This window comes from Octopus bimaculoides, chromosome 24, assembly GCF_046866305.1.
Source record: "Octopus bimaculoides isolate indiv1 chromosome 24, ASM4686630v1, whole genome shotgun sequence".
Lineage (NCBI taxonomy): Eukaryota > Metazoa > Mollusca > Cephalopoda > Octopoda > Octopodidae > Octopus > Octopus bimaculoides.
In genome coordinates this window covers 30,246,160-30,272,564 of record NC_142951.1, presented here as the reverse complement: position 1 = coordinate 30,272,564, position 26,405 = coordinate 30,246,160, and the positions used below count along the sequence as shown (strand labels likewise).

Below are 26,405 nucleotides of genomic sequence, written 5' to 3'. Positions count from 1 at the left end.
CTCTCTCTCTCTCTATATATATATATATATATATATATATATATAGAGAGAGAGAGAGAGAGAGAGAGAATAACGACGACAGGGTTAAAAAAGCTTGAAAATGAAAGAAAAATGAAGCCAAAACATTAAGAATTATTGAAAGTGGGCAGAAAAAACATTACGTTTTGTAGTGGTACTACGCTAGGGTATCTGTAGACAGTTGAATGTGATTTCAGAATATAATGAGGAAAAATGTGGATCTTTATAATCGTAATGTATGCCGTTTGAAAGGTATTTCTATAAAATTTCATTGAAAAAAACTCCCCATATTCCTAAAAGTTACGAGGGAAAAGCTCGGATCTTGTGAATTTTGTGATGTCGTCTGCCTACCCCCTTGGAAAAGATTTTCCCCACAAATTTCTTTATAATCGTAATGTATGCCGTTTGAAAGGTGTTTCTATAAAATTTCATTGAAAAAAACCTCCCATATCCCTAAAAGTTACGAGGGAAAAGCTCGGATCTTGTGAATTTTGTGATGTCGTCTGCTTTCCCCCTTGGAAAAGATTTTCCCCACAAATTTCTTTATAATCGTAATGTATGCCGTTTAAAAGGCGTTTCTATAAAATTTCATTGAAAAAGAACCCCATTTTCTTAAAAGTTACGAGGAAAAAGCTCGGATCTTGTGAATTTTCCGAAGTCCTCTCCCCACCTTCCCGTTGATTTGTGCGTATTTTTTCCCTCATATTCGTTTCCTACACATTGTTATACACCCATTCCAGTTTTTTTGGGGATTTTCATTTCCGGGTCAAGATGTAAACATTAACCTAAGTTTTTCGTAATTGTCTAAAGACTTTGTGGACATTCTGTGTGTGTGTGTGTATATATATATATATATATTGGCAAAGATGTGTGAGGGCAGCAAACATAAAAAAAATTCGTCTTAAGGAAGAACATTAGATAAAGGACAACCCAGAATTGGATAATCTAGGCTTTGGTCGGTCCAGGCTTTAGTAGAAGATATTTGCTCAAGGTACTGCGCACATAGACTGAACTCGAGACCCCATAACTGGGAAGCAAGCTTCTTAACTACACGGCCACGGCTGCGGCCATGTGGCAAACATTTCTTCAGATGCTTCCATTTATTTCAAATAAACTCGTTAGGTCGAGCCAATGAGAGATCGTCTGTATGGTCACTTCGTTTGTTAAAAATACTTGTAACATCTCTAATTCTACTGTCTTGTACACTCAGGGGCGGACTGAGAGTATTTAGGGTCCTCGGGCAGAACTGTTTATCGGGCCTGTCTGGAATATGTGTTAACATGTAGAGTGCGGGCCCCTCGGAGCTCCGGACCTTCGGGCAGTGCCCGATTGACCGACGGTTCAGTCCGACCCTACTAGGAACGGACACACAGCAACTAAATCTCAAATAATACTGTATTGTACACTAAGAAAGGTCACACAGCAGCTAAGTCTCTAATTCTGCTTTGTAGCACCCTTGGGAATGGGACGTCCGGCGGTTAAGTTTTGGATGCCCATTAAAGTTTTGGAGGATCAATATGGAACACCTTTGTTCACAGGTCTGATGTAGTCTAAACAGTAACAAAAATAGCGACAACAACTGGTCAAGCTCTTAAAGCTACCAGAACATTGATACCTTCTGGCCTGGCTCAAATTCTCACATTAAACATGTTCTTGGAACTGGATTGCTTTTCAATATATGTTTGCCCTATCAGGGTCAACCTTGTATTAAGCAACTACTGGCTCAAATTCTCACATTAAACATGTTCTTGGAACTGGATTGCTTTTCAATATATGCTTGCCCTATCAGGGTCAACCTTGTATTAAGCAACTACTGGCTCAAATTCTCACATTAAACATGTTCTTGGAACTGGATTGCTTTTCAATATATGTTTGCCCTATCAGGGTCAACCTTGTATTAAGCAACTACTGGCTCAAATTCTCACATTAAACATGTTCTTGGAACTGGATTGCTTTTCAATATATGCTTGCCCTATCAGGGTCAACCTTGTATTAAGCAACTACTGGCTCAAATTCTCACATTAAACATGTCCCTGGAAACTGGATTGCTCTTCAATATACGTTTACCCTATCAGGGTCAAACCTTGTATTAAGCAACCACTGGCTCTTCTGAACGAATTGCTATAAATCTAATTTTTTAGTTGGAGTGGAAATAATGCTTTTGACATTTACACAAAATACTCCCCACTGCTGATTTGTGATACAAATGTTTCGTTGTTCAATTTTATCATTATTCTTTTTTTTTTTTTATCTAATCACTGTGTTTAAATTCAGAATAGTTTATTCAAAATGTTTATTCACGATGCTGGAGAACAGTGGGAGAACATTCAAATCCGCCTTTTAATTACCATATTCGCCGACTTACAAGACCCACTTTCGTATAAAACTCACCCGTATTTTAACAAATATGTGTCTGCGTGCTTGTGGTGGAGAATTATTATGTTTCGTCATACGGCCATAGAAAACTATTTTTATGTGGTTTTGTAGGGAGGTAAAATGTATATAGTGACAGTAAACTCTAAAGAAGTATGAAACCATAAATTTATCATAAATAAACCACGTAATGGGAGTACTTTATTCCGATTTTATCTTCTTTCAAATCAACTTTGTGGTTGTTATATTTTGGTCAAGCGGATGATCCATACACTTGTTTAACTCGTATATCTGGCTGTGGTTTTGTTGTCACCCACTCGTTGTTTTTCATCTTGTTAGATGAATTTTTTCGTTTAGATAATTAAAATAAAACAAAAAAAAAAACCCGTTTCTTTAAGGCAACATAGTCATTAAATTATGTTAGACGTGTATCAGGTATGGGTTATGTATGTTGAAGGAGGAAGTATAATGAAATATGACCTGCCGACATAACTGTACTGTAAGCAGTTTTGTAGAATTCTCGGCTTGTTTTCAATATTTTATTATTAGTAAGTCGGCGAGCTGGCAGAATCGTTGGCACGCCAGGCAAAATGCTTAGCGGCATTTCGCCCGTCGTTATGTTCTGAGTTCAAATTCCACACGAAGTCGACTTCCCCTTTCAGAGTCGATGAAATAAGTACCAGTTGAGCACTGGAGTCGATCTAGTCGATCTACAGGTTCCCCCCCCCCCACGCCCCACATCAGAAATTGCTGGCCTTGAAAGCACTATTCTCTTGTTAGTAAGGCGGTGGTGTACTGGCAGAATCGTTAGCCCGCTGGGTGAAATGCTTAGCCATATTTCGTCCATCTATACGATATTTGTTCAAATTCTGCCCAAAGTCGACCTTGCCTTACTTCCTCTCGGGGTCAATAAAATAAGTACCCCGCCCCCACCTCTCCTCACATAAACCCTACCTGCGTTTCATCTTAGTTAATTTTCTTCTTAATTTTGTGTTGTTTTAATAAATGCCTCCAATTCGATCCCACTGCAGCTGTTTCCTTCTAATATCATCATCATCATCATCATCGTTTAACGTCCGCTTTCCATGCTAGCATGGGTTGGACGATTTGACTGAGGACTGGTGAAACCGGATGGCAACACCAGGCTCCAATCTAATTTGGCAGAGTTTCTACAGCTGGATGCCCTTCCTAACGCCAACCACTCAGAGAGTGTAGTGGGTGCTTTTACGTGTCACCCGCACGAAAACGGCCACGCTCGAAATGGTGTCTTTTATGTGCCACCCGCACAAGCCAGTCCAGGGGCACTGGCAACGATCTCACTCGAAAATCCTACGGGAGCCAGTCAGGCGGTACTGGCAACGGCCACGCTCAAAATGGTGCATCTCATGTGCCACCCGCACAAGAACCAGTCCAGGGGCACTGGCAACGATCTTACTTGGCTTGCCGGGTCTTCTCACGCACAGCACATTTCCAAAGGTCTCGGTCAGTAGTCATCGCCTCGGTGAGGCCCAAACAGATCAATAATACTGCTTTTTGCTATTTCCAAGTGGGTGGCTTGGAAGGACTGGAACAAAAGAAACAGGCTTGGAAGGACTGGAAGAACGGTGGTAGCAGGGAATTGTACCAATGTGCCAGAAGGGAGGCTAGGCGACAGGTTTATTTAGCCAGAGGGGAAGCAGATAAGGAAAGATTTGCCAATGTTCTGCGCCGTGAGGACCAAAGACTCGAGGTATTTCGTGTTGCAAGACAGTGTAGGAGAGAGAATACTGATGTTGTAGGAGAGAAATGTGTTCGCATGGATGATGGTACACTTGCATTAAATGAGGATGCAAAGAAAGAGGTCTGGAGATGCCACTACGATAGATTGCTTAATAAAGAGAATGAATGGGAGAAAGAGAGCCTGCCGTATGTCGACCCAATAGAGGGACCAGCTATCCGAGTTGATAGTACCAGGGTAGATAAAGCAATTAAGAGTATGAAGACCGGGAAAGCCCCCGGCCCATCAGGAATCACTGCAGAGATGCTCAAAATATCTGGCAGTGTTGGCTATAGCCTAGTCACCCGTATTACGAACCAGGTGATACACAAAGGAGTCATACCCAATGACTGGTGTAGCAGCATCATAGTCAACTGCTACAAAGGTAAAGGTGACGCTTTAGATACAAATAATTACAGAGGCATCAAGCTGTTAGATCAGGTTATGAAAGTTACAGAGAGGGTCATAGCCCAACTAATTAGGGAGCGAATCAATTTAGATGAGATGCAGTTTGGGTTTGTGCCAGGTAAAAGCACTACTGATGCCTTATTTCTAGTGAGACAGTTGCAGGAGAAATACCTAGCTAAGGATAAACCTCTGTACCTGGCTTTCGTTGACGTGGAGAAAGCCTTTGACAGGGTCCCCCGATCCCTTATCTGGTGGTCAATGAGGAAACTTGGGATAGAAGAATGGTTAGTGAGAGCTGTGCGAGCCATGTACAGAGATGCTGCCAGTAAGGTGAGGGTTGGAAATGAGTACAGCAATGAATTCCGGGTAGAGGTAGGGGTCCACCAAGGTTCCGTCCTCAGCCCCCTCTTATTTACCATAGTCCTCCAGGCAATCACAGAGGAGTTCAAGACAGGTTGCCCCTGGGAGCTCCTCTATGCTGATGACCTTGCCCTAATTGCGGAGTCACTATCAGAACTAGAGGAGAAGTTTCAGGTGTGGAAGCAAGGTCTAGAATTGAAGGGCCTTAGAGTCAACCTAGCTAAAACCAAAATCCTAATAAGTAGGAAGGTAGATAAAACACAAACCCCTTCAGGTAGATGGCCCTGCTCAGTATGTAGAAAAGGAGTAGGTAGTAACTCTATAAGATGTACCCGGTGCAAGCTATGGACACATAAGAGGTGCAGCAACATCAAAGGCAGGTTAACTAGCAAGTTAGTTTTTGTTTGTGGCAGATGTTCAGGTGCAATAAAGACTGTAAACAAACAGGAAACAACTTCTATCTCATTCCAGGGTGAAAAACTAGAGGTAGTCGATAGCTTCCGCTATCTGGGCGACCAAGTTAGTAGTGGGGGTGGGTGCGCTGAAACTGTAGCTGCTAGAATAAGAATAGCCTGGGCAAAGTTTAGAGAGCTCTTACCCCTGCTGGCGACAAAGGGACTCTCACTCAGAGTAAAAGGCAGACTGTATGACGCATGCGTACGAACAACCATGCTACATGGCAGTGAAACATGGGCTGTAACTGCTGAGGACATACGTAAGCTCGCAAGGAATGAAGCCAGTATGCTCCGTTGGATGTGTAATGTCAATGTGAATACCTGTCAGAGTGTAAGTATCTTGAGAGAAAAGCTGAACATTAGAAGCATCAGTTGTGGCGTGCAAGAGAGACGATTCCGCTGGTATGGACATGTGGTGAGAATGGAGGAGGATAGCTGTGTGAAAAAGTGCCACACCCTAACAGTTGAGGGAACCCGTGGAAGAGGTAGGCCCAGGAAGACCTGGGCTGAGGTGGTGAGGCAAGACCTTCGTACATTGGGCCTCACCGAGGCGATGGCTACTGACCGAGACCTTTGGAAATGTGCTGTGCGTGAGAAGACCCGGCAAGCCAAGTAAGATCGTTGCCAGTGCCCCTGGACTGGCTCTTGTGCGGGTGGCACATGAGATGCACCATTTTGAGCGTGGCCGTTGCCAGTACCGCCTGACTGGCTCCTGTAGGATTTTCGAGCGAGATCGTTGCCAGTGCCCCTGGACTGGCTTGTGCGGGTAGCACATAAAAGACACCATTTCGAGCGTGGCCGTTTTCGTGCGGGTGACATGTAAAAGCACCCACTACACTCTCTGAGTGGTTGGCGTTAGGAAGGGCATCCGGCTGTAGAAACTCTGCCAAATCAGACTGGAGCCTGGTGTTGCCATCCGGTTTCACCAGTCCTCAGTCAAATCGTCCAACCCATGCTAGCATGGAAAGCGGACGTTAAACGATGATGATGATGATGATGATGTGTGACACCACCTTGTACATACCTTGTTAATTGGTATGTTCTACTTTGTTGGCTGTTTCATTTCTCGGTGTCTATACTTCATGAGCCAGGCACATTACCTGCCTTTTCGATGGAACAGGTCACTGCACACAGACAAAAGATCACTGAGTTGTAATCACATTAATCTGCAAGAGCACCTCATGAAAACATTCTTTTCCTTCCTTGTCAGGTCTGAAATGCGGAGATTAATTGCACAGATTTATAATCTCCACTAGCCCTAGAAAGATTAGGTGCTAACTCAATAATGCATGCATGCAATACATTCACTGTTGCTGCTATTGATACGGAGTTCATACTTATTTATAAAGTAGTCAGGGCCTCTTTCCTTTTTTTGTCACGAAGTAACATAGCACTGCACAGTAATATGAACCAAGTTAGGCAGCACTTTATATACCTGGGCCACATGCAACAAAATGATATCAAGTTAGTCTCCACAAAGATTGAAATGATATAGAGTATCAACTAACAGGCTATGTAATGAGTTAATGGTATTAAGTTACCAGTTATAGTAAAGACACTTGGCTTAACAGCAGTGTTGCTGATCAATAATCCAATACAAGGTACCATAGAAAAAAGTTTAAGCCTTTAGCATTTAACCCAGCTATATCCAGCCAAAATAGTCTGTTTTATGTTGAAGCTATCCAAATCCAGCCTTTCACACCTACCCTACAATGTTAATCTAAACATAGACAATCACATCACTCGAAACTTCGAAGCTACAGGATAAGATGTGATTAAATATTAAAAATGTGCTCAATAGACACCACTTTTGTCAAAGTAATCTGAATGTTGAAAAGGTAAGAGTAGGATTAACTACGACAATAATGTACCACGCAACTGGTGGAGAGGAGTGTCAGTGTTATGTATCATGTCACAAGTGATATGTTGAGTGTGTAGTTAAGATATAGCATAACATGTGCGTTCTCAATGAACAGCCCAGAACAAACTTAACTGCAGTAATGTGCTACAGATTGGAGTATGGTTTACTACTGGATGAGATTAACCAAAATGACAGTAGCAGCCATCTAGCTGATGTTGATGGTATCATATCACCAGTGTTGAGTTCATAACTAAGACATTTCGTTTGTAGATACAGCATTACTAGTGTGTTTCTGAAAGATCCAAAACAAGGTGTACCACAGAGTGGAAGATAATCTGTTGTTGCAAGATGAGTTTTGCATCTTGTTGGTTTCAGCTCCAGTGAAAAATTGACTACTACTAAACTTTACTGACACAAAATCAAGCAACTGACTGTCGGTGAATTCCAAATATGCTGTTATCAACTTTATAAATTTCCCCCCAAAATTAATTCCCCTTCCTGATCAAATGAAATGTACTATTAATCTTGTCTTGTGTTTCATCACTTCCTCACAAACACAAGCTTCTCTACCACTGCATGTAAAATACTGGCAAAGTCAGAACATCAGACATAATGCTCCACTGGTTTTCATTGCAGCTATCTGTACTCGGTAGCTGAAGCCTCAAAGTCGACTCTGCATTTTTATTCTTTGAAGTCCAATAGATAAATAATCTTTTCTACTCTAGGCACAAGGCCCCAAAATTTTTGGGGAGGGGGCATCGATTAGATCGACCCTGAAAGGATGAAAGGCAAAGTCAACCTCGGCAAAATTTGAAGACGGACGAAATACCGCTAAGCATTTTGCCCGGCGTGCTAATGTTTCTGCCAGCTCGCTGCCTTCCAATAGATTTAAACAACACCAGTCGCATTGTGGAATCGCTTCTTTCTTCCTGGAAGATATTGACTATAGTCATCAGAGCTGGAGAGGAATGGGCTCCACCAAGTTAAAAGTCCTTAAGACAAACACTGTATGTTTATAACCATGCCCCACAAATCCCATTCAGGAGCTGAAGGCCCAAGGAAAGGAGGAAAATAATCTATAAGTCAATATGACATTGATTATTTTGATTAAATAGAAAGACTATATTTAACACCATAAAGAAAGCAGAGGAGAAATAAGAGATGACATTCATGCCTAACTTAAGGTCATTACTCTGTTCAACCAAAGAATAAAAACTGCATTATACACAATACAACACACTCGTCATTCAATTCACCAAGTCATTTAGAACTGCAGAAACAAAAACATTGCAGGTACATGATTTTGCAGCTGACCACAGATTGCAGAGTGAGCCTACAATAGGTCCTTAAGTTTTAAACCATTAACACCTTGTTTAAGATATAAATGTACCCCAAGACTTTAATTGTTCTGGATATACATCCCCCCAACTACTTCTAGCAGATTCATTGTCCACATAGAGGCTACTCGCTCATTTGTTTGTAGTAGGAGATGGCCCCAAAGTCACAGAGCGTAAAAATACAGCTTGTGCAACAGCTGACAGCACTAGGTTTTGCCCACAAAATGCATTATGTAAGCAGACTTTATCACTTCTAGGCCCATCCTGTATAATATAACATACGCAGTCATTCAACTTACCAAAGAACTTGCTTCTATTAGTACTTTCAGAAAAGATCCATTTAAACTCCATTCTACTGTCGTTTTCCACAGGTCAGCTCAGAATATTGCAGGCATTAACCAAGACATTCAAGTCGCGATTTTCGTTTTTGCATGTTGTTTTAACATCCATTTAAGACGTTTAAAAAAGATATCTTACCTCCAAATAAATCCCTGTGTCCATGGGGATTTAAAATTTTTTACAGTGAGATATCCATTTCCACCCAGTATTTTTGTATATCAGTACATTACCCAACATGGCTTTTTCCCTTTCTTAAAAAAAATGGGAGACGTAACAAGATTTGGCTGCCATATCTAGCAGGTCGACAGACCATATACATGCTCCTTTGAAAGCTCAGTTTCCACTCTCCCTAAAGCAACATGTTTAAAACCCTTTTAGCATTCAGATTGTCAAATGTAATGCTTACTTCTTCACATTGCCTTGAATTAATTCTGCATTACCTCATAACTTCAAGATTTGTTTACTTTTAAAATATTGTAGGGTAAGTGTAAAAGGCCAGATATGGCCTGTTTAAATTCTGAAGGAGCTAAGTCATTCGTAGCCATACAACTGATGGAACACACTGCAAGTTTCAAGGGAAGGCATTACCAAACAACCCTTAATAAGGGTCTCCAAATCTGGAAGGAAGAAATCCTCAAACCAGAGACCCAACAGATGCTTGCAATAGAGGGTACCATACTAAAGAAACCAGGGGTTCCAAATGGTGGTGTTAAATTTAGGTAACAGGTTAAGTGGAATCAGCCAAGTAGGTCCCATCATGGGATTTGAACTCAGAATATGAAGAGCTGGAACGAACACAAGTAATCTGGTTTAATGTAATTATAGTCCTACTGCCTTTGACTGATAATTTAACTCCACTGCCCCTGAAAAAAAATGACCACAGGCAAAATTGCCCCTGACCAGTAACATAATTTGTTTGCATGAATGAACGGAAGGGGGCATAGAGTCGTAAAGAAAAAAAAAAAAAAAAAAAAAAAAATCACTAAAAGAAATTATACACATACAAGACTTATTGCAGGTGTAGCATCTTGGGAAAATATTTTCTACTATAGCCCCAAGCTGAACAAAGCCTAATGAACGAATTTGGTAGAAGCCCATGTATGTATATTATGTGTGTGTGTGTGTGTGTGTATATATAAACTGCACATGGTTATACGCAATGGGTATGTTTTGTCACTGCTGACTTTGACATTTTAATGTTACTCATTCTCCACCCCTCTCTGTGTGAGCAATTTCTCTTTCTGTGTATGAGTAGAGGGGAAAATGTTTGTTAAATGTGTTCAATTAATAAATTGTCACGCCTGTCTGTGAGTGTATATTTGCTGCCAGTGCTGAAACCAGGCCAAATGTTGAGTCAAGTCGTCTACGTACATAATGGCTGTGCCAAATTGTTTCCTTCCAAATGTATAATTAAGGGGTTAGGAATTCTGTACAAAATTTGTTTTAACCCTCGAGAGACTGTTTTGTTATGTGTAGTCAAAAATACCGAATTTTTTTTTTTTTTTACATGAAGACAAACCATGCCAAGAGACATAGAAGCATGGTACAGGCTCCTGCCTGGCCACCTCCCATCAAATTGTCGTCCAAGCCATGACATCATGGAAGGATGCTAAATGATTATGAGGAGTTACAACTACTGAAAGACCATCTGATTAGCTATTACACTTCAAAACCAACCATTCACATTTTTTCCATTGGGCCAATGGATCAGCCTCAGAGTCCTTTCAGTTTGTATCACTGGGGTCAATCAATTGTCTTGGGTATCCCAGGAGGGTTAATAGTGACAGAAGTAGCATTAATTCAAAAGGCAGTCTTTATGTCTGACTTAACAGTAGATGTAGTGTTAGAACACAATACTGTGTTATTTACCTCGAGAGGAGGATCTCTCATACATGGATGGTGCCTGTTAGCAGATTCTAGTTTGCCAACAATAGAAAGAGGAGTACTTTTATGCACCATATGGTGTTCTAACACAACATCAGTGTTAAATTGGATATAAAGATTGCCTTACATTTTCATAAATTCTAATGGGAACACTAAAATTTGCAATCTAGTAACACAGAAATAAATAGTCTCGTCTCAGTTATCAAACACACAAAACAAGGGGGAAAAAAAAAAAAAAAAAAAAAAATTGGAGCTAGGAATTCTTTGGCTAATCCTTCTATAAGCTCAATACAAGACTAACAACACAAAACGGTTTTAACTGCATTCAGAAAAAAGGTATGAACATCACAACACATCTGCAACTTCAGAGATTGTGACAAATATTTTTTCTTTCTTCTTTTTATTCAAGTCTTCATATAAAAACCACAAATTGTGTAAACAAGTATTTACAAGACACTAGGTACTATTGCATTCAATGGGTAAATCCTTAACTGACCTTACAGTAGATTGCTGCTCTGAAGTGGTGTGGTCTTAGCAATTTTAACATACAATCAACATCTTTAGTCTAGAACATTACAGAACCTTGGGTAGTCCTGGCTCTCCTTTCATAATTCAGTAGAGCATGAATTAACTGCTTAGCAATTTTAATGTACATGATAGATATAAGCACCAATTAATGCATAATTTAATTCCTGGTGGTCGTGGTGGGTTTTTATTTCTTGAACCAAATATTAAAAGAGGTAGAGTTAGGACGATAGCTAGCTATACTGGATTATTACTTGAATAAACTTATTCTGCCAGTGTTAAAGTGACTGACAAATTGCCTTAGAAGACTGAGACATTAAAAAGGAGCACAAACGAAACCTGTATCTAATTTGAAGAAAACCTTGCAGGTGCTCTCTATATTGTAACAATTACCTTAACCACCAGACAAGCTATAGATGAGATGGCTAGATTTCCAGTCCCTATCATTAGCCCTGCTTTTTTTTATCCCTTCTTCCAACTCAGTTCGGTGCTTATAATACATCATTGACTTTAAAACAGTTTAACAATGTTCTGTAACCAATTTTGTTCTAAAATAAAGTTAAATTACAAAAAAAAAAAAAAAAAAAATTCATGAACAATTTGACAATAGCTGTCTCGCATTTGGCAAACAAACACAAAACAAAAAAATGAAAATAACAGGTCAAATAACACAGAAAAGTTTATATTTACAAAAATGTAGTCAAAGAAAATATGACAGGTTACAATGGTAGAAGAGAAAACCAGAAACACCAACAGTAGCTAACTTTAAACATCATTCATACACACCTTCAAACTAACAGATTATAGCTAAATGCCTTTGTTATCTTTAATTCATACAATATTATTATTATAACAGTGGAAATTCTGTATAACAGACACATTTACAGAGCAAAGTAGCAGTTTTTTTTGTGTGTTTTTGCTTTCCTTTTGCTGAGGTTTAGAGAGGAGAAAATATTTACAGCTCAAAAGAGGAAGACAGTTCAGAGAAGAGATGTTCCTAAATGAGCATTGGTAAAACCGGGAGATGGGACTAAACATGTGCAATGACCGTATTTTACTTAAGTGGGAACAAAAAGAAAAAGAAAAAAAAAAAGAGGGGGGGGGGAACGAAGGAGAGAGAAAAAACAAAACGAGTCAGTCATGGTTGAGGGCTACTAGAATCAATTAGCTACCATCCCAGTCTGCATACTTTCCGACAATGGTGAAGCTGGTCAGATTTTTAAATGAGTCGTGAATATAGTAGAGGAGGGGAAAAAAAAAAAAAAGTAATGATAATTGCAAGATTTAATTTTTATTATCATGATAAAATTAAATACTTGCACAAGTGTTATATAATTTGTTTTCTTACAACTCCTGGCAAAGACAAATTATGTAAAGAGAAAGTTTAATTCAAAGTTAAAAGGAATATAAAAAAATTGCCATCACTTGCAGATTTGGTTGGTTGGTGTTTTTTGTTTGTTCTTTTTCTGTGCTAAAATGTTGCCCATTTGTTGGGGGCATGGTCAGAGTGCTGTCTTAAAGCTGTTTTAACAAAGAAAATATATTTAAAAAAAAAAAAAAACCCAAAAAAATGTGAGCAGAATCTTTAGCAGCCACCCTTGTAACAGTAACACAGGCAGAAGCTTAAGTGGAGATGGTCACCATGAAACATTACTCAAGTGTCTTAAAGAAAGAGAAAGAAAATAAAATAAAAAATAAATAACAGAAAAAGATGCTACCCATCCTTTTCGCATTTTTTTCTTCCTTTTATATATATAATAATATATTTATACATTTTCATATTTCTTCAGTCTTAAACTATCCTGACTTGAACAAAAGAATAGCAACTTGGCCCAAATAGAAGTAGATAAAATGTTTGGTTTCGTGGGTGACATAACTTCCAAAGTTACGACCCACAATACAATGCCATGTCGGGTTGAACTTCTTATCAAACTCTTTCTTGATATAAGCAGCAATGTCCTTCTCTATGTTGAACTTCTCCAGAGCTTGAGTAGCACAATCAATAGCATCAGACTGCATTTCCTCAGACATATCAGCATTCTTGATAACGGCTTTTCTCTCAGACATCTTGAACTGGGAAAAACAAAAAACAAAAAAAAAAAGACATGTTACATATATATATATATTTATTCATTCATTCATTCCAACATCTTTAAAGACACACATAAAATAATTTTTCATTAGTCTCAAATAATTGGAATGTGGCCATGCTGAGATACATTTCTTTTTCCAATGGTATCGACTGATGGACTGTTGTAATTCACTGAAAAACAGAAGACTGGAAAAGCAAAGTCGACCTGGATAGAATTTGACCTCAGGACAAAGACAGCACAAAATATTTGTCTGACGATCTATATAATACATACATATAACAGCTACAGCCAAAACAAATACATTCTCTCAATTTTAGTCTCAGCCGGAAGGAAAATTAAAGCAAGCTTTTCATTTAAAAAAAAAAAAAATCCTTCTCTTGCAGCTAAGACAAACTGCTTCATACATTTTCAATCAATGACACACTTTTAGAATCAAATAGACATTTCTTCGTCTTCAATTTAAAATATTCAAAAGGTAGCAAAGAGACCTTTAGACCTTCAAAAACAATACCTTATACAGGGGTTACGGTACAACACAGAGCAACAACAAGTGCATAGGGATTCTAGATGGTGGAGTATAAATACAAGCCCGACTAATGACTAATATATACTTCCACCTTTTTTTTTTTTTTTTTTTTAAATTTCCAGCTTTAGTAAAATGATATATTCGGCTTGCCAGGTTTATCTATGAAAACAGAAATATTTCAAATTGTAAATAGAACGAACGTAAAAGATAATTACAGGTGAGGTAGGGCCTCTGGAAGCACGTGATGTAATTACACTCATCCTTTAGTGTTTAATTCCTAATTGATGATACAAACGTCACGGTGAAGAGATCTAACATTATCGATAACCAACAGACATCTGGAGAGTGCAGCAACCAAACTAGAGAGAGATGTTGGGTTTAACAGGGGAGAAGGGGAGAGAGAGAGAGAAAACAGAGGATGCAGATGAAGAGAGAGGGGGGTGACAGGAAGAAAGAAGAGAAAGAGAACAGGAAGATGGAGAGACAGCGAGGGAGAGAGGGAGGCTGCAGTGCTGGAATATCGTTATTTGCAATGAAAATGACAGTTCTATTGAGAGAGAGAGGAATCATTATTCCGAAACACAATGAGGTGATGCTGGAAACCTGTGTGCGTGCGTGTGACTACGTACGTACGTGTGTGTGTTTCTCTCTCTCTCTCTCTCTGATGTAACCATTTCAGATTCAAACTAAAATGCATCTGTGGTGCTGTTTGTAACCCGAAACGACATTATCACGCAGTTACATCTTTTGTTAAATGTCACAGCGGAAAAGAGAGAAAGGGTGTGTGTGTGTGTGTGTGTGTGAGAGAGAGAAAGACAGAAAGGAAAGAGAACAGAGAAAGGCACAACAGCTAGCATGACGAAACCATCTACCAAGAACTGTAAAAGAATTCTAATAATTTCGGAAGGGATTATCGTTGAAAACAAAATCTAACAGAATATGACATACTGTCATTTCACTCGATCGCATTATTTTTTTCGGGGGGAGCCTCCTAAATTTTTTCACAATACTTTTCTATGATCTTTTTTTTTCTTTTTTTTTTTTGTAAAAGCTTCGTTAATCCGATCCCCCTCTATCGTTTAATCCGCAAACGATAACTAAAATTTCAACTGTAACACGACAATACCAAGACATTATTATTATTATCGTTACAAGATATTTGTCCGTTGCACTTCTTTGGTTTTAGTCGAAGACGCTTGCGGAATGGAATTAAAAATCAAAACTTAAAAAAACGCATGTAACAATAACTTGAAAGATTTGCTTAGACTTTTTATAAAGGATTTCTGACTTACAATAAGGGGCTTTACCAACGCATTTACATCGGATTATCTTGTAGTTTAACTGAGGTTTTAATCGACTCCTTACCCTCACCACTACTTCAGTGAACTCGCATTCCAGAGCCAGCGAGGGAGCCCGTTACGTGGCCGCTCTACACCTTAGAAACGGCAGTAAAATATCCCCCAAAGCCACATTCCCCACCTCCACAGACGTAGTTACTAGTACGAAAAAAAAAAGAAAAGACGAAATAGCTACGGCTGAAAGGTTTCTAGTTATAGGTCAGCTCGATTGGGGCCGAGCTAGGGTTAAACAAAATACACACCCGAAAATGAATACGTAGCCTTAATTTGATCACTTAAATTTTCATCTATTTGTCCCTCATTCTAAGAAAGTCTTCTGTACACAAGGGGCTGTTTCAATTTAGCTATGTATGCCAATTCATTAGTTTTATTAAAAAATACAAAGTCATCCTATTTTGTGTAAACCCACCACATCCTAACCCCCATCACTCATCAGACCATGGTAAATAATTAACACACACTCATTAAAAAAAAAAGAAAAAAAAACAACCAGTCCAGCGTCATGCAGTTAGAATTAAGTGACTAAACATCGATGTAATTATTTCTACTCGACAAAATGTAAGTCGTGAATATAGATAGGTATTCTAGTGTGTATGTGTGTAAGAGATTTGTTAGAATGCGAGAGATTTAGTGTGTATCTGTGGGGAAAAAATGTGTTAGTAAAGTGAAAGATGCTTTAGAATGCGTGTGTATGTGCAGAGACGTGGTAGTGTAAATGTGGAAGAGATGTGTTAGTGTATGTGAGCGAAAGATGATGCCTTAGTATGTGCATGTATGAGATGTTTTAGTGTGTGTGTGTGTGTGTGTGTGTGTGTGTACAGAGAGCGAGCGAGCGAGAACGAAAGATGTTTGTTCCTAGCGCGAGAAATGGTAAAAATGTTTCAGTTTGAAAATCATCATTGAACGCCTAGAACCGTCTAGAAGAAGAGTGAAGCAGCATTTTTATGAGATGAATATCGACACTTGTTTGCCACTTTTGGCATTTTACTCACAAGCTTCATTATGCGGAACGTCCTCAGCCTGCTTTCCCTTTGGGTGGGTGGGAAGAAAGAAAAAAAAAAATCTTGCCCTCACCAAACTTTTTAGTTAAACTACAAATGACTTGAGGAAATTAAAAATCTAATCCAAAAAACATATAAAGACAGACTCTTTGGCTTTTCTTTTAATTAACATTTTTAGATTAAAAAACGAAAAACAAAAAGGCAGCCTTTCCCTGTGCTAACATGGATAGAGGTGAGCTCGAACCAGGTTAGTTTCTTTGGTTAAATGACCTGGAGCCAGACTTACCTACAGGTGAACAATACATTAAAAACAAATCAAATTAAATACATTTTAAATATATATTCATTTCGTTTTGAATTAATCAATAAAATGACATGACAAGCCAAAAGAAGAAACACACATTTCTGTTACATATATGTAACAGAAATAATGAATGGAAGCGAAAATAAGTCTTATCTTGGTAATTTTTAGAAGTCTTTCGAATTCATATTCTTGTAATACATAAAGAGAAATTCTGATAGTTCTTTTCCTTTTTAATAATAAATATTACCAAAATTATTGATATTTCTTCTCAGAAGCATGAAACATTTTGCAAAGAGAGTTTTCAAAAATTAACAACGGAACATTATTAAATAAATGAAAAAAAAAAACCCTACCTATTTGGTTATTTTAAATCTAACACGGCAAGAATCTTCTATTGTTGTTGATATTTTTGTTTGTTCGTTGTTTCTCCTTTTTCTTTTACCTTTTTTCAACAGCACAGTAGAATTCTTCTACCGCTTCTGGAATGAGGGGGAAACTGCTTGTTGCTTAGCAACCGAAAGAACTACAGTTAGACTCAGTTTGCGTGCCGCCGCCAAAAGGAAAAAAGAAATAAAAAAAAAGCTGGCAACCGAGCTCTCCGATTGGTCGCTTGAAACGTCCTGATTGGCTGCTTTGGACGGCATTCGACAGTGGCTTATATCAACCCGTCATGCATTTCGTCTGAATCAACATGGCCGACTAAAAATTAGTGCAAACGGTGATGGCGAAGACGAAGCGACGTTGCTGAAGGCGATGGTGGGCAGGGATTAGTGGGCGGGGATCGGTAAACGGAGGAAAGGGAGAATGCTTGTTGCTATGGTGAATAGACGCGGTTTTTCAAATGCCGGTTCATTCTCTCCAGAACCAAACGTCATTTCAAGACGGGACTTTATATATATATATATATATATATATATGTATATATATACACATATATATAAATGTGGATCTCCTTGGTTCTCGGCGATGTTTCTCAGTTGTTCGATCAACCTGATTTCCTGCTAATTGAATTAACGTGTAAGTGGCTGAACATTCCACAGACACGTGTACTCTTGAAACGTAAATTCGCAAGCTAAATCTCTCGTTAAATCACAGGTTCAGTCCTCTTGACGGGTTTCAGCACTGTTTCGCGTCTGCCCAGTTTTTCATCCACAAGTGTCAACTCCAAGTTTACGTCAAGCAATCCCCCCCCCCCCGTCAGTATAACATGTAACTCAACATAGAGTTGTAATTTTCTTCTCTATACGTACCTACAACGAGCTTATAAGAGGCACTTCAATTTTAGCTGGCCCTCTCTTGACTCACTAATCCCCACCTTGTATTTATCAGTTGCAGGCTGGTTTCCTGGGACATCTTTTGATTGATCGAGAGAATAAAGGGGCACCTTAGAACTGTCAACTGTAGTTGGTATTTATTTAAGAAAGATTTTGAAACATAAAGTGAAACCTTTGTCTTGTTTTGTTTAAACCTGTGTAATATGCATGGACTTTTGGTTATCAGTGCTATATTTTTCTTATTTTATTGCTCCTTTCTGTCCCCTCTTTTATACCCTTTTCCACAAATTGTAGTATACATGAGCACAATAATCTCGGTGAGCTGGCAGAATCGTTAGAACATTGAACAAATTGTTTTGCGATTTTTCTTCCGGATCCCAAACGTTCTGAGTTCAAACACTTTGAACGTCTTGCTTCCCTGGGCATCGACACATTGAAGCCACTAGCGTAGCTAGAGTGTGTGTACCGCCCGGGGCAGCCCTTCCGTTTGCCACCCCCCGGACCCCACAAAAAAAAAAAAACATATTGCCTACAGTAGACCCAAAATTGCTGCCCCTCCCCCACCTAGCTACGCCAGTGATTGACGCTCAGACGTCTGGCATCTGACTCGGTAGACACCCCCACAAGATTATCTACCATCTTTCTGGCAACAACCTTGGGTACCTTTTTGAATTCCATGTCAAACACTCGTGGACATACTCACGAAATCAAAATAAAAAAAATAACCCAGCACCCATGACTTTCGGAAACATTTTCTCACGCTCAGAATTGTTGAAGCGTGGAATAAACTACCCCCATCAGTTGCTAACTGTCGAGACTCTACATCCTTCAAAACTTCTATGCTTTCTGAAATCCGCCAACCTGATGGCTTTTTAAAATAATTTTTGTTTTGTTTTGTTAGTTTTGTTAGTGCATCTGAGCTCTGTAAGCAACAATTTCTTTCGTCTGATCAACTTTATCTTTCATCCCTCAGGGCCTCAATAAAATAAAGTACCAGTCAAATATTGGCTGGAGTTGATATAATCGACTCGCCCTCTCACCTCAAAAATTATTGACCTTAAATCAGAACGATGTGGGTAGAATCGTTAGCGCATCGGACAACATGTTGAGCGGCATTTTTTTCCCGGTTCTTTACATTCCGAGTTCAAATCCCGCCGAGGTTGATTGGATTACCTGCTCTTTTCGGGGTCGATTGAAAAAGTGCCCAGTTGAACACCGGGGTCGACGTAATCGACTTAACTCCTCACCCGAAATTGCTGGCCTTGTGCTAAAATTGGAAATTAATATTATTATAACAGTTCCTACGGAAGGTGTGGGGACGAACTGGTTGAATCCTTAGCACTCCGGACAATATATATATATATATATATATATATATATATATATATATAGTGTCTTCTACTATAGCCTCGGGCCGACCAAAGCCTTGTGAGTGGATTTGGTAGACGGAAACTGAAAGAAGCCCGTCGTATATATGTATTTATATATGTGTGTATATGTTTGTGTGTCTGTTTTTGCCCCCCCCCCCAACATCGCTTGACAACCGATGCTGGTGTGTTTACGTCCCCCGTAACTTAGCGGTTCGGCACAAGAGACCGATAGAATAAGTACTAGGCTACCAAAGAATAAGTCATGGGGTCGATTTGCTCGACTAAAGGCGGTGCTCCAGCATGGCCGCAGTCAAATGACTGAAACAAGTAAAAGAGAAATATATATATATATATATATATATATATATATATATATATATATATATTAAGCGGCATTTCTTCCGGCTTCACGTTCTAAGTTCAAATGCCGATGAGGTCGAATTTGCTTTTGATTCTTTTGGGATCAAAGAAATAAGTACAAGTCGAGTACTGGAGTCCATGCAATCAACTTGGCCCCTCCCCTCAAAACTGGTGGCCTTGTCCCAAAAGCAGAAAGAATTATATTCGCAATATGTCAAGTAAAGCTTGTGCAATAATAGCTAAGTGTAGGGTGCGTGGATTGTAAGGGCAGTCACTTTATGTACATGTAGCCGGAGGTAGTCGCGTAGCGAGGAGCGACGCCACTTGTGAGTCTGCTGTGTAAGTATGTATAGACTATATTGGCCCAGGGCTGTCCCGAGCGGCACATACATACTAGCTACGTCACTGCTTGAAGGTACGTTACGTTTGCTGTAGAGGAAGGTATGTTACATTTGAGGAAGAGGGAAGAGGCGGCCAATTTAGCTACCCTGCAGAGCAGCCAAAAACCCACGCTGTACCACCAAGTATAATATCAAGCGATATTACACACATACAAATGAAACAACAACCACATCATGAGGCCTGCGTTTTTTTATTCTTCTTATGTTAACCATCGCTTCAAAATAAAGTCTGTAATCATAGATGAAGCAAAACTTTACGGGTGGGAAGAGATAGATAAAAAAAAAAAAAACCAGTTGCATCGGTGGACATGTCATCGCAACGGCTGAGTTTAAACATTTTTCTTTCAAATTCTAAAAATACGCGGTTTTACTTAGATGGAGAGTTTAATAAAAGGTTTTCGCATGAAAAATTACTTTCTCGATAAACTATCAAATTCTTTAAAATGAAACAAAAAAAAGAAATTTCACATATTCGAGAACTATTAGATAAAAAAAAAATCTATGTGTAACAAACTAAATAATTAATTTGTTGAATAATTAGATGTATTGGAAAAATATTGACCCTTTTCCAATTTATCAAACGCCTTACTTATATATATATATATATATATATATATATATATATACATGCCGGTCACCTTTTAAGATTGCCGAAATACCTAAGGTTTTTGGCGTGCATCCAGCATGGTGAATAACTACGTCACTTTTTTTAGCTATTGTAGACCGGGTGGTAGTCGCCTCATGTTCAAGCGAAGTGGGCGTGTGAGTCTGCGCGCGCGCGCGTGTAATTGTGAGTATATAAATATATGTATATCTGTATGTATACATACGTGTGTGTGTGTGTATATATATATATATATATATATATATGTGTGTGTGTGTGTATATATATATATATATATCGAAAGAGTAAGCTTTCTTAACCATTTTGTAATAGTAAAAAGCTTGTGTTATTTAAGTTTTCTTGGTTCTTTTTCATATTTTGGGAACTTTACTGCTCCAAACTATAAAGAATTCGTAAGAAAACGGGATAACATGTTTACACACACGCACATACACAGACACACACACGTACAAACACACGCAGCATACGCATGCATGCACTTCCGCACAAACACACGGACACAATGCAATTCTAGATGCAATATGCTTAAAAATAAGACGGGATGGTCATAACTGGACTCTTTGAGTGTAGCCGCACACGATCAGGCTTGAGCTAGATAATTAACACACACACACACACACACACACACACACACTACAAACATACAGACATACACACACAACCACACGTGCTCCGTGCCAACGAAGGAATCTGTATGCGGTTGTTCGAACCTGCTAGAAATAGCAACCTAATCACCCTCAAAAAAAAAAAATAATAATAATAAACACGCTATTCCGTCCTTTTTTTTTAAAAAAAGGGCGTGATACGTAGAACGATGTAGTTCTAGATGCACTGTGTTTAAAAATAAGGCGGGATGGTCATGGCCAGAATACCTTTGTAACTTTATACGATCGGGCTTGAGCTACAGTTACGCAACACACATATACACATAGACACAGACACAAACTCACGCACATAGGTTCACACTGCCTCGCGCACACACGCACACATACCCGTGCCCGTGTTACCATACCAGTTTGGTTGGTTTTCACCCACTAAAGGTATTTTTGGATGTAGTATGCAAGATGTCAAATCTTTTACATCTATTACGAAAATGAAGGGAGCGACAAAAGTATTAAATTCCATCTAATGGGAGTGTGAAGACGGTGGGGCGGGCGGCGGGATTACACACGGAACAATTTTTTTTTCTTCTATTTCTTTTTTTTTCTTCTTACTGTTAAGTTGTTACATAGAGCGTGCTTTCACTCTCTATGTGGAGACCCGCGGGGCTGAATTAAGCATATGCTATTGCCATAAAGAGGTACATGATTTATCTTAATGACCCAGTCTTTTTGAACATGGCTGAGTTATTAAGAATGATGTGGTAAGAAGCTTGGTTAAATTTTCAGATTAACACCCGCACGATTTTCACTAGGGTGTTAGGGTGGGAATTCCGTCCCTAACCCTAAACCTAAAACCCTGACCCTAACCTTAATCCTAAAGCACTAACCCTAAAACCTTAAAACCCTAACACTAACGCCCTAGTGAAAATCGTGCGGGTGTTAATCTGAAAATTTACCGAAGCTTGCTAGCCAACCACATGGTTCTGGGCTCAGTCCCACTGCGTGACACCTTGCGCAAAGTATGCTACTCCAGCATGACCGCAACTGTATAGTTGAAGCGAGTAAGAGAGTATAGTCCCTGGCGGTACTTTTAAAGGGGGCGGCACTTTGGGGTCTGCTGTAAGCAATATGTGTTTTTTGTGGGGTCCGGGGGCAGCACACACTCTAACTACGCTAGTGGTCCCGGGCCAATCAAAGCCCTGTGAGTGGATTTCGTAGACGGAAATTGAGAAGCCTATCGTGTGTGTGTGTGTGTGTATGAGGGGGTACAGAAAAGTCCTTGGTTTTAAGAGTATCGCGAAAGGCCAGGTCGGTGGCCCAACCTTCCGAATTCTTTTACAGGGCCTAGAAAAACTGAAGGACTGCTGCAATAAGTGTGTGAATCTGAGAGGGGAATATGTTGAATAAAACCATAATTAACTGATCCTCCTGTATTTTTGTTTACCCAAAGCCGGCAGCTTTTCAGCACCCCCTCGTATATATGCATGTGTGTGTCTTTGTGTCTGTGTCGTCCCCCTACCACCTACCTCTTTAAGCGGGTGTTGGTGTGTTTACATCCTTGTAAGTTAGCGGTTCGGCAAAAGGGCCCGAAAGAATAAGTACTAACCTTTAAAAATAAATTAGTACAGGGATCGATTCATTCGACTGAAACTCTTCAAGGCGGTGCTTCAGCATGGCCGCAGTCAATTGACTGAAACAACCGAAGGATAATACCCAGGAGCGGACTGAGGGGCACGTGCCCCACTCAAGAAAAGAAGTGTGCCCTTCTCAATGACGTTATTACGCCCGTTTCTCTTGGAATGGTATTCCCTTCTGACGCTGGGCGAAATGCTTAGCGGCATTTCGTCCGTCTTTACGTTCTGAGTTCAAATTCCGCCGAGGTCGACTTTGCCTTTCATCCTTTCGGGGTCGATAAATTAAGTACCAGTTGCGTACTGGGTCGATCTAATCGATTGGCCCCCTCCTCCGGAATTTCAGGCCTTGTGCCTAGAGTAGAAAAGGGTATTCCCTTCTGACTCTGTGCTCTCCGTTCGAAAAATCCCCGGGATCGCGCCTGATACCCATTTCTGATATAGGTGCGTCGTTACAATTACTGGAGTGAGTTACACATTTACACACACGTGTTACATTTTAACCCCATTCCCCAGACAAGGAAGAAAGGCAACAGGGACTGCATTTCAATGGGGATTTGAACTCAGAACATCAATGGAAGTAATTCAAAGTGCCAGATTTATTTTTATTATTATTTTTTATCTGGCGCTCTACCGATTCAGAAGTTCTAATTATAACAAGCATTGGCATGAAGCCAGAGTATTTTCGAGAGAGAGAGAGAGAGAGAGAGAGAGAGAGAGAGAGAGAGAGAGCGGAGGGGTTAGGGTGAATAAGAGGAGATTTCTCATATTAATCCCCAACACTTAATTTATTGATTCAGCGTATCTTGCAACTTTATTCAAGATGAATATTAACGGCCGTAACTGGTGGAAAGCACCGGTTCTCGTCCAATAAACTATTGTGGAGCGAGGGCGAACCTAGTTAAGTACTTGGATGGGTGACCGTATGCAGTGACATACCTAGAGCGTGTGTGTGTGCCATCTGGAGCAGCTCTTGGGTTTATTATTAACACTAGGGTCGATGTAATCGACTCATCCCCCACCCCAAATGGCTGTCCTTGTGGCAGAATTTAAAACCATTTTATATATATATATCGTTGTCGGTTTTACCTCATGTCCGAGAATTTAGTTTCTTCTTTGCTGAATGCTTTCTTTATGGCGATGCCGTTGATGATTCTGTAGACCAATTCTTGCATAGAAAAATCGATGGCATCGACTGCATGGTGATGTTGGTAGAAGACGAGGTTGCTTTTGCAGCCTTTCTCTCCTGTCGCTTGATTTCATCCTTTTCCCTTCTGGTGGCTTTGAAGTTTAGGGTTCCGATGGTGATGGAAGACCACCCACTTGATACAGTCTCCGACTTGTTATTTCAAACGATTTAGGCTCAAGTCCAGTGGCTTCCAGTGTTGTTTTGAGTTGGCCCTTGTGTCTTCGAAGAGGCCAACACCCTCGGTTTCGTTTGTCGGATTCGTTTGAATCAAAGTATTTTGATATCTAAATGTTTAAATGAAATTAATAGTTTCAGTGCGTTTTTCAATGGCTAATTTGTATTTTCCCTGCTGTAATTGTTTTGATTTCAACACACAGACAGGGACGGATCCGGGGGTGATGCGGGTGGACTGAGGGACACGTTCCCCCCTCGAGAAAAGAAGTGCGCCCTTCTAAATAATATTATTGCGCCCTTTTCTCCTGGAATTGTATTCTCTTCTGACTTTGTGTCTTCTCTTCTAAAAATTCCTGGAACCGCGCCTGACAAATGTGCTGTGTCCTCTCTCTATCTCTCTTTTCCTGTGCCTTATCTACCGTTATTACGATAGCCTCTGCTCCTTCGAGCTGGCTGGGCTCATGCTATCTCATCTCAAGGTTTTCCGATTCAACTTTTCTCTTCTCATCACATTTGCTTGTTCCAACCTCGACTACTCCTGCATTAATCGCTATGTCCAGTTCTTTCTTCCTAAAATATCTGTCCTCTAAATCAACACCCGACGGGTGTTAATTTAGAAATGTCAGAGGGACATTAATAGTATCGATCTCAGCAATCTTTGAGGGACTATGAAGGCAATGTGTTTTTGGCCCTTCTTGTAGAGTTAGCCAATAAAAAGACCCATCGACATACATAGGGCCGACATACATAGGTTTTGCGGGTACCCTGGAGTTTTCTAATTCAAAATCCAAGATAAAGAGGACCCCATTAAAGCTAAGGAGCCAAACAGTTTGAAGAAGCCCCAACACTTTAAAGGGCTACGGTAGATTGAAATCAAAAAGGGCCCAGTAAATGAAAAGGCTCAATACTTTTAAAAGAATATGTGGATTAAAAAGAAAATAAACAAAAGAATTGTAATTTTTAAGTTTTAGCTCCGAGCTTTACAACTTCTGAGCTAAGGCGCCCCATCCTCTCGCAACCAAATTTGGGGACAGCGAGTCAGGGTTCATGCCCTGAATACACATATATAAGAGACACTACACACACACACACACACACACATCTCTCAAGTGATGGTGATCGTGATGGACTGTCGAAAAATGGAGAAATAAATATATACTTAAATCTTACAGGCTTTTTGGCATCTTCGTCCTTGTCTTTTTTTTTGTCCTTACGACAGCAAAGCGGCATGACTAACTATTATTATTATTATATAGGAATAAACAAGTTGCTTTTTTTTTTGTGTGTGTTTTTACGAAAGTTGGGTACTTAGGCAAAGCCTTCCAGTTTTTGTTTGCGCTTCTCGAAAAATATACATGTAAAATGCCGTTATATTTGTGTTTTGAGAGAAAAGGCAGAGAGAATCCCAAACAAAAAAGAAAAAAAAAAGAGAGAAAAAGAAAGGGGAAAAGAGAAAGAAAGAGGCGAACTCCAGCATGACATTAGATGGACAAATCATTCTTTTCTGGTTGTGGGGTTTTTGTCATTTTAGCCAACTTAGTGTAACATTTATCTCACAGACTGTTTACAATTTTGACAAACAAAAGTTAAAATTAAAAATGAACGGTTAATACATTTTTTTTATTCTTAGGGAAAGAAAACGAAAAAAACTCGTTGTATAAGAAATTCATTTTTTGTTTTTTGTTGGTTTTTTTTTGTTGTTTTTTTTAGAGTTGTTTACAATAACGTTGCTGAGTTACTTAATTTGCTGCAGGACGGATTCTCTGAGGATCTGCAAAGTGTGTGTGTGTGTGGGGGGGGGGGGGGGAGGATTTGTTTATAATTTGGGGAAAAAAGCGTTTCTTTTTATTTGATGATTCTTGTTGTTGAAGATCAATGATCAAATGCGTTCCAGTCGTGACTATCACGTCTTTTTTTCTGACACACACACACACACACACACACACACACACACACACACACACACACACACACACACACACACACACATATATATATACAAATAACAATGGCCAGCACATATTTTGGTGTGTTAGGAAATGGACATATTTTGTAGAATATTTGTTAAATTAATTCTAAATATGTCACCATTTCACTCCATTCACTTCAGTTTTTAGGCACACAGCATATGTCTGGATATGTTGGTGTGTCTAGTTGTGCTATAAAATTAGGGATCTCAGC

The 26,405-nt window shown here is 39.5% G+C and overlaps 1 protein-coding gene across 3 annotated transcripts; it reads right to left on the bottom strand.

The window, feature by feature from the left end:
* Positions 1-11,982: 11,982 nt before the first annotated feature.
* LOC149131261 (dynein light chain 1, cytoplasmic) lies at positions 11,983-25,598 on the bottom strand. 3 transcript variants are annotated; one of them, XM_089340864.1, is made up of 2 exons: positions 25,395-25,598; positions 11,983-13,389 (listed from the first exon to the last, which is right to left on the bottom strand). In XM_089340864.1, the coding sequence occupies exons 1-2, from the start codon at positions 25,452-25,454 to the stop codon at positions 13,114-13,116; spliced, it is 336 nt and encodes a 111-aa protein (XP_089196990.1). In that variant the 5' UTR covers positions 25,455-25,598; the 3' UTR covers positions 11,983-13,113. The 3 variants fall into 3 exon arrangements, with proteins under 3 accessions (XP_089196990.1, XP_089196992.1, XP_089196991.1); XM_089340866.1 differs by lacking the exon at positions 25,395-25,598 and adding an exon at positions 16,952-17,125; XM_089340865.1 differs by lacking the exon at positions 25,395-25,598 and adding an exon at positions 14,151-14,284.
* Between the last annotated feature and the right edge of the window lie 807 nt (positions 25,599-26,405).

Coding starts and splice junctions, on each gene's coding strand:
- LOC149131261 (XM_089340864.1), bottom strand. CDS start 25,454: ATGCCGCTTTGCTGTCGTAAGGACAAAAAAAAAGACAAGGACGAAGAT. Junction 13,390..25,394: donor ACGAAGATGCCAAAAAGCCT/GTAAGATTTAAG, acceptor TGTTTTTCCCAG/TTCAAGATGTCTGAGAGAAA.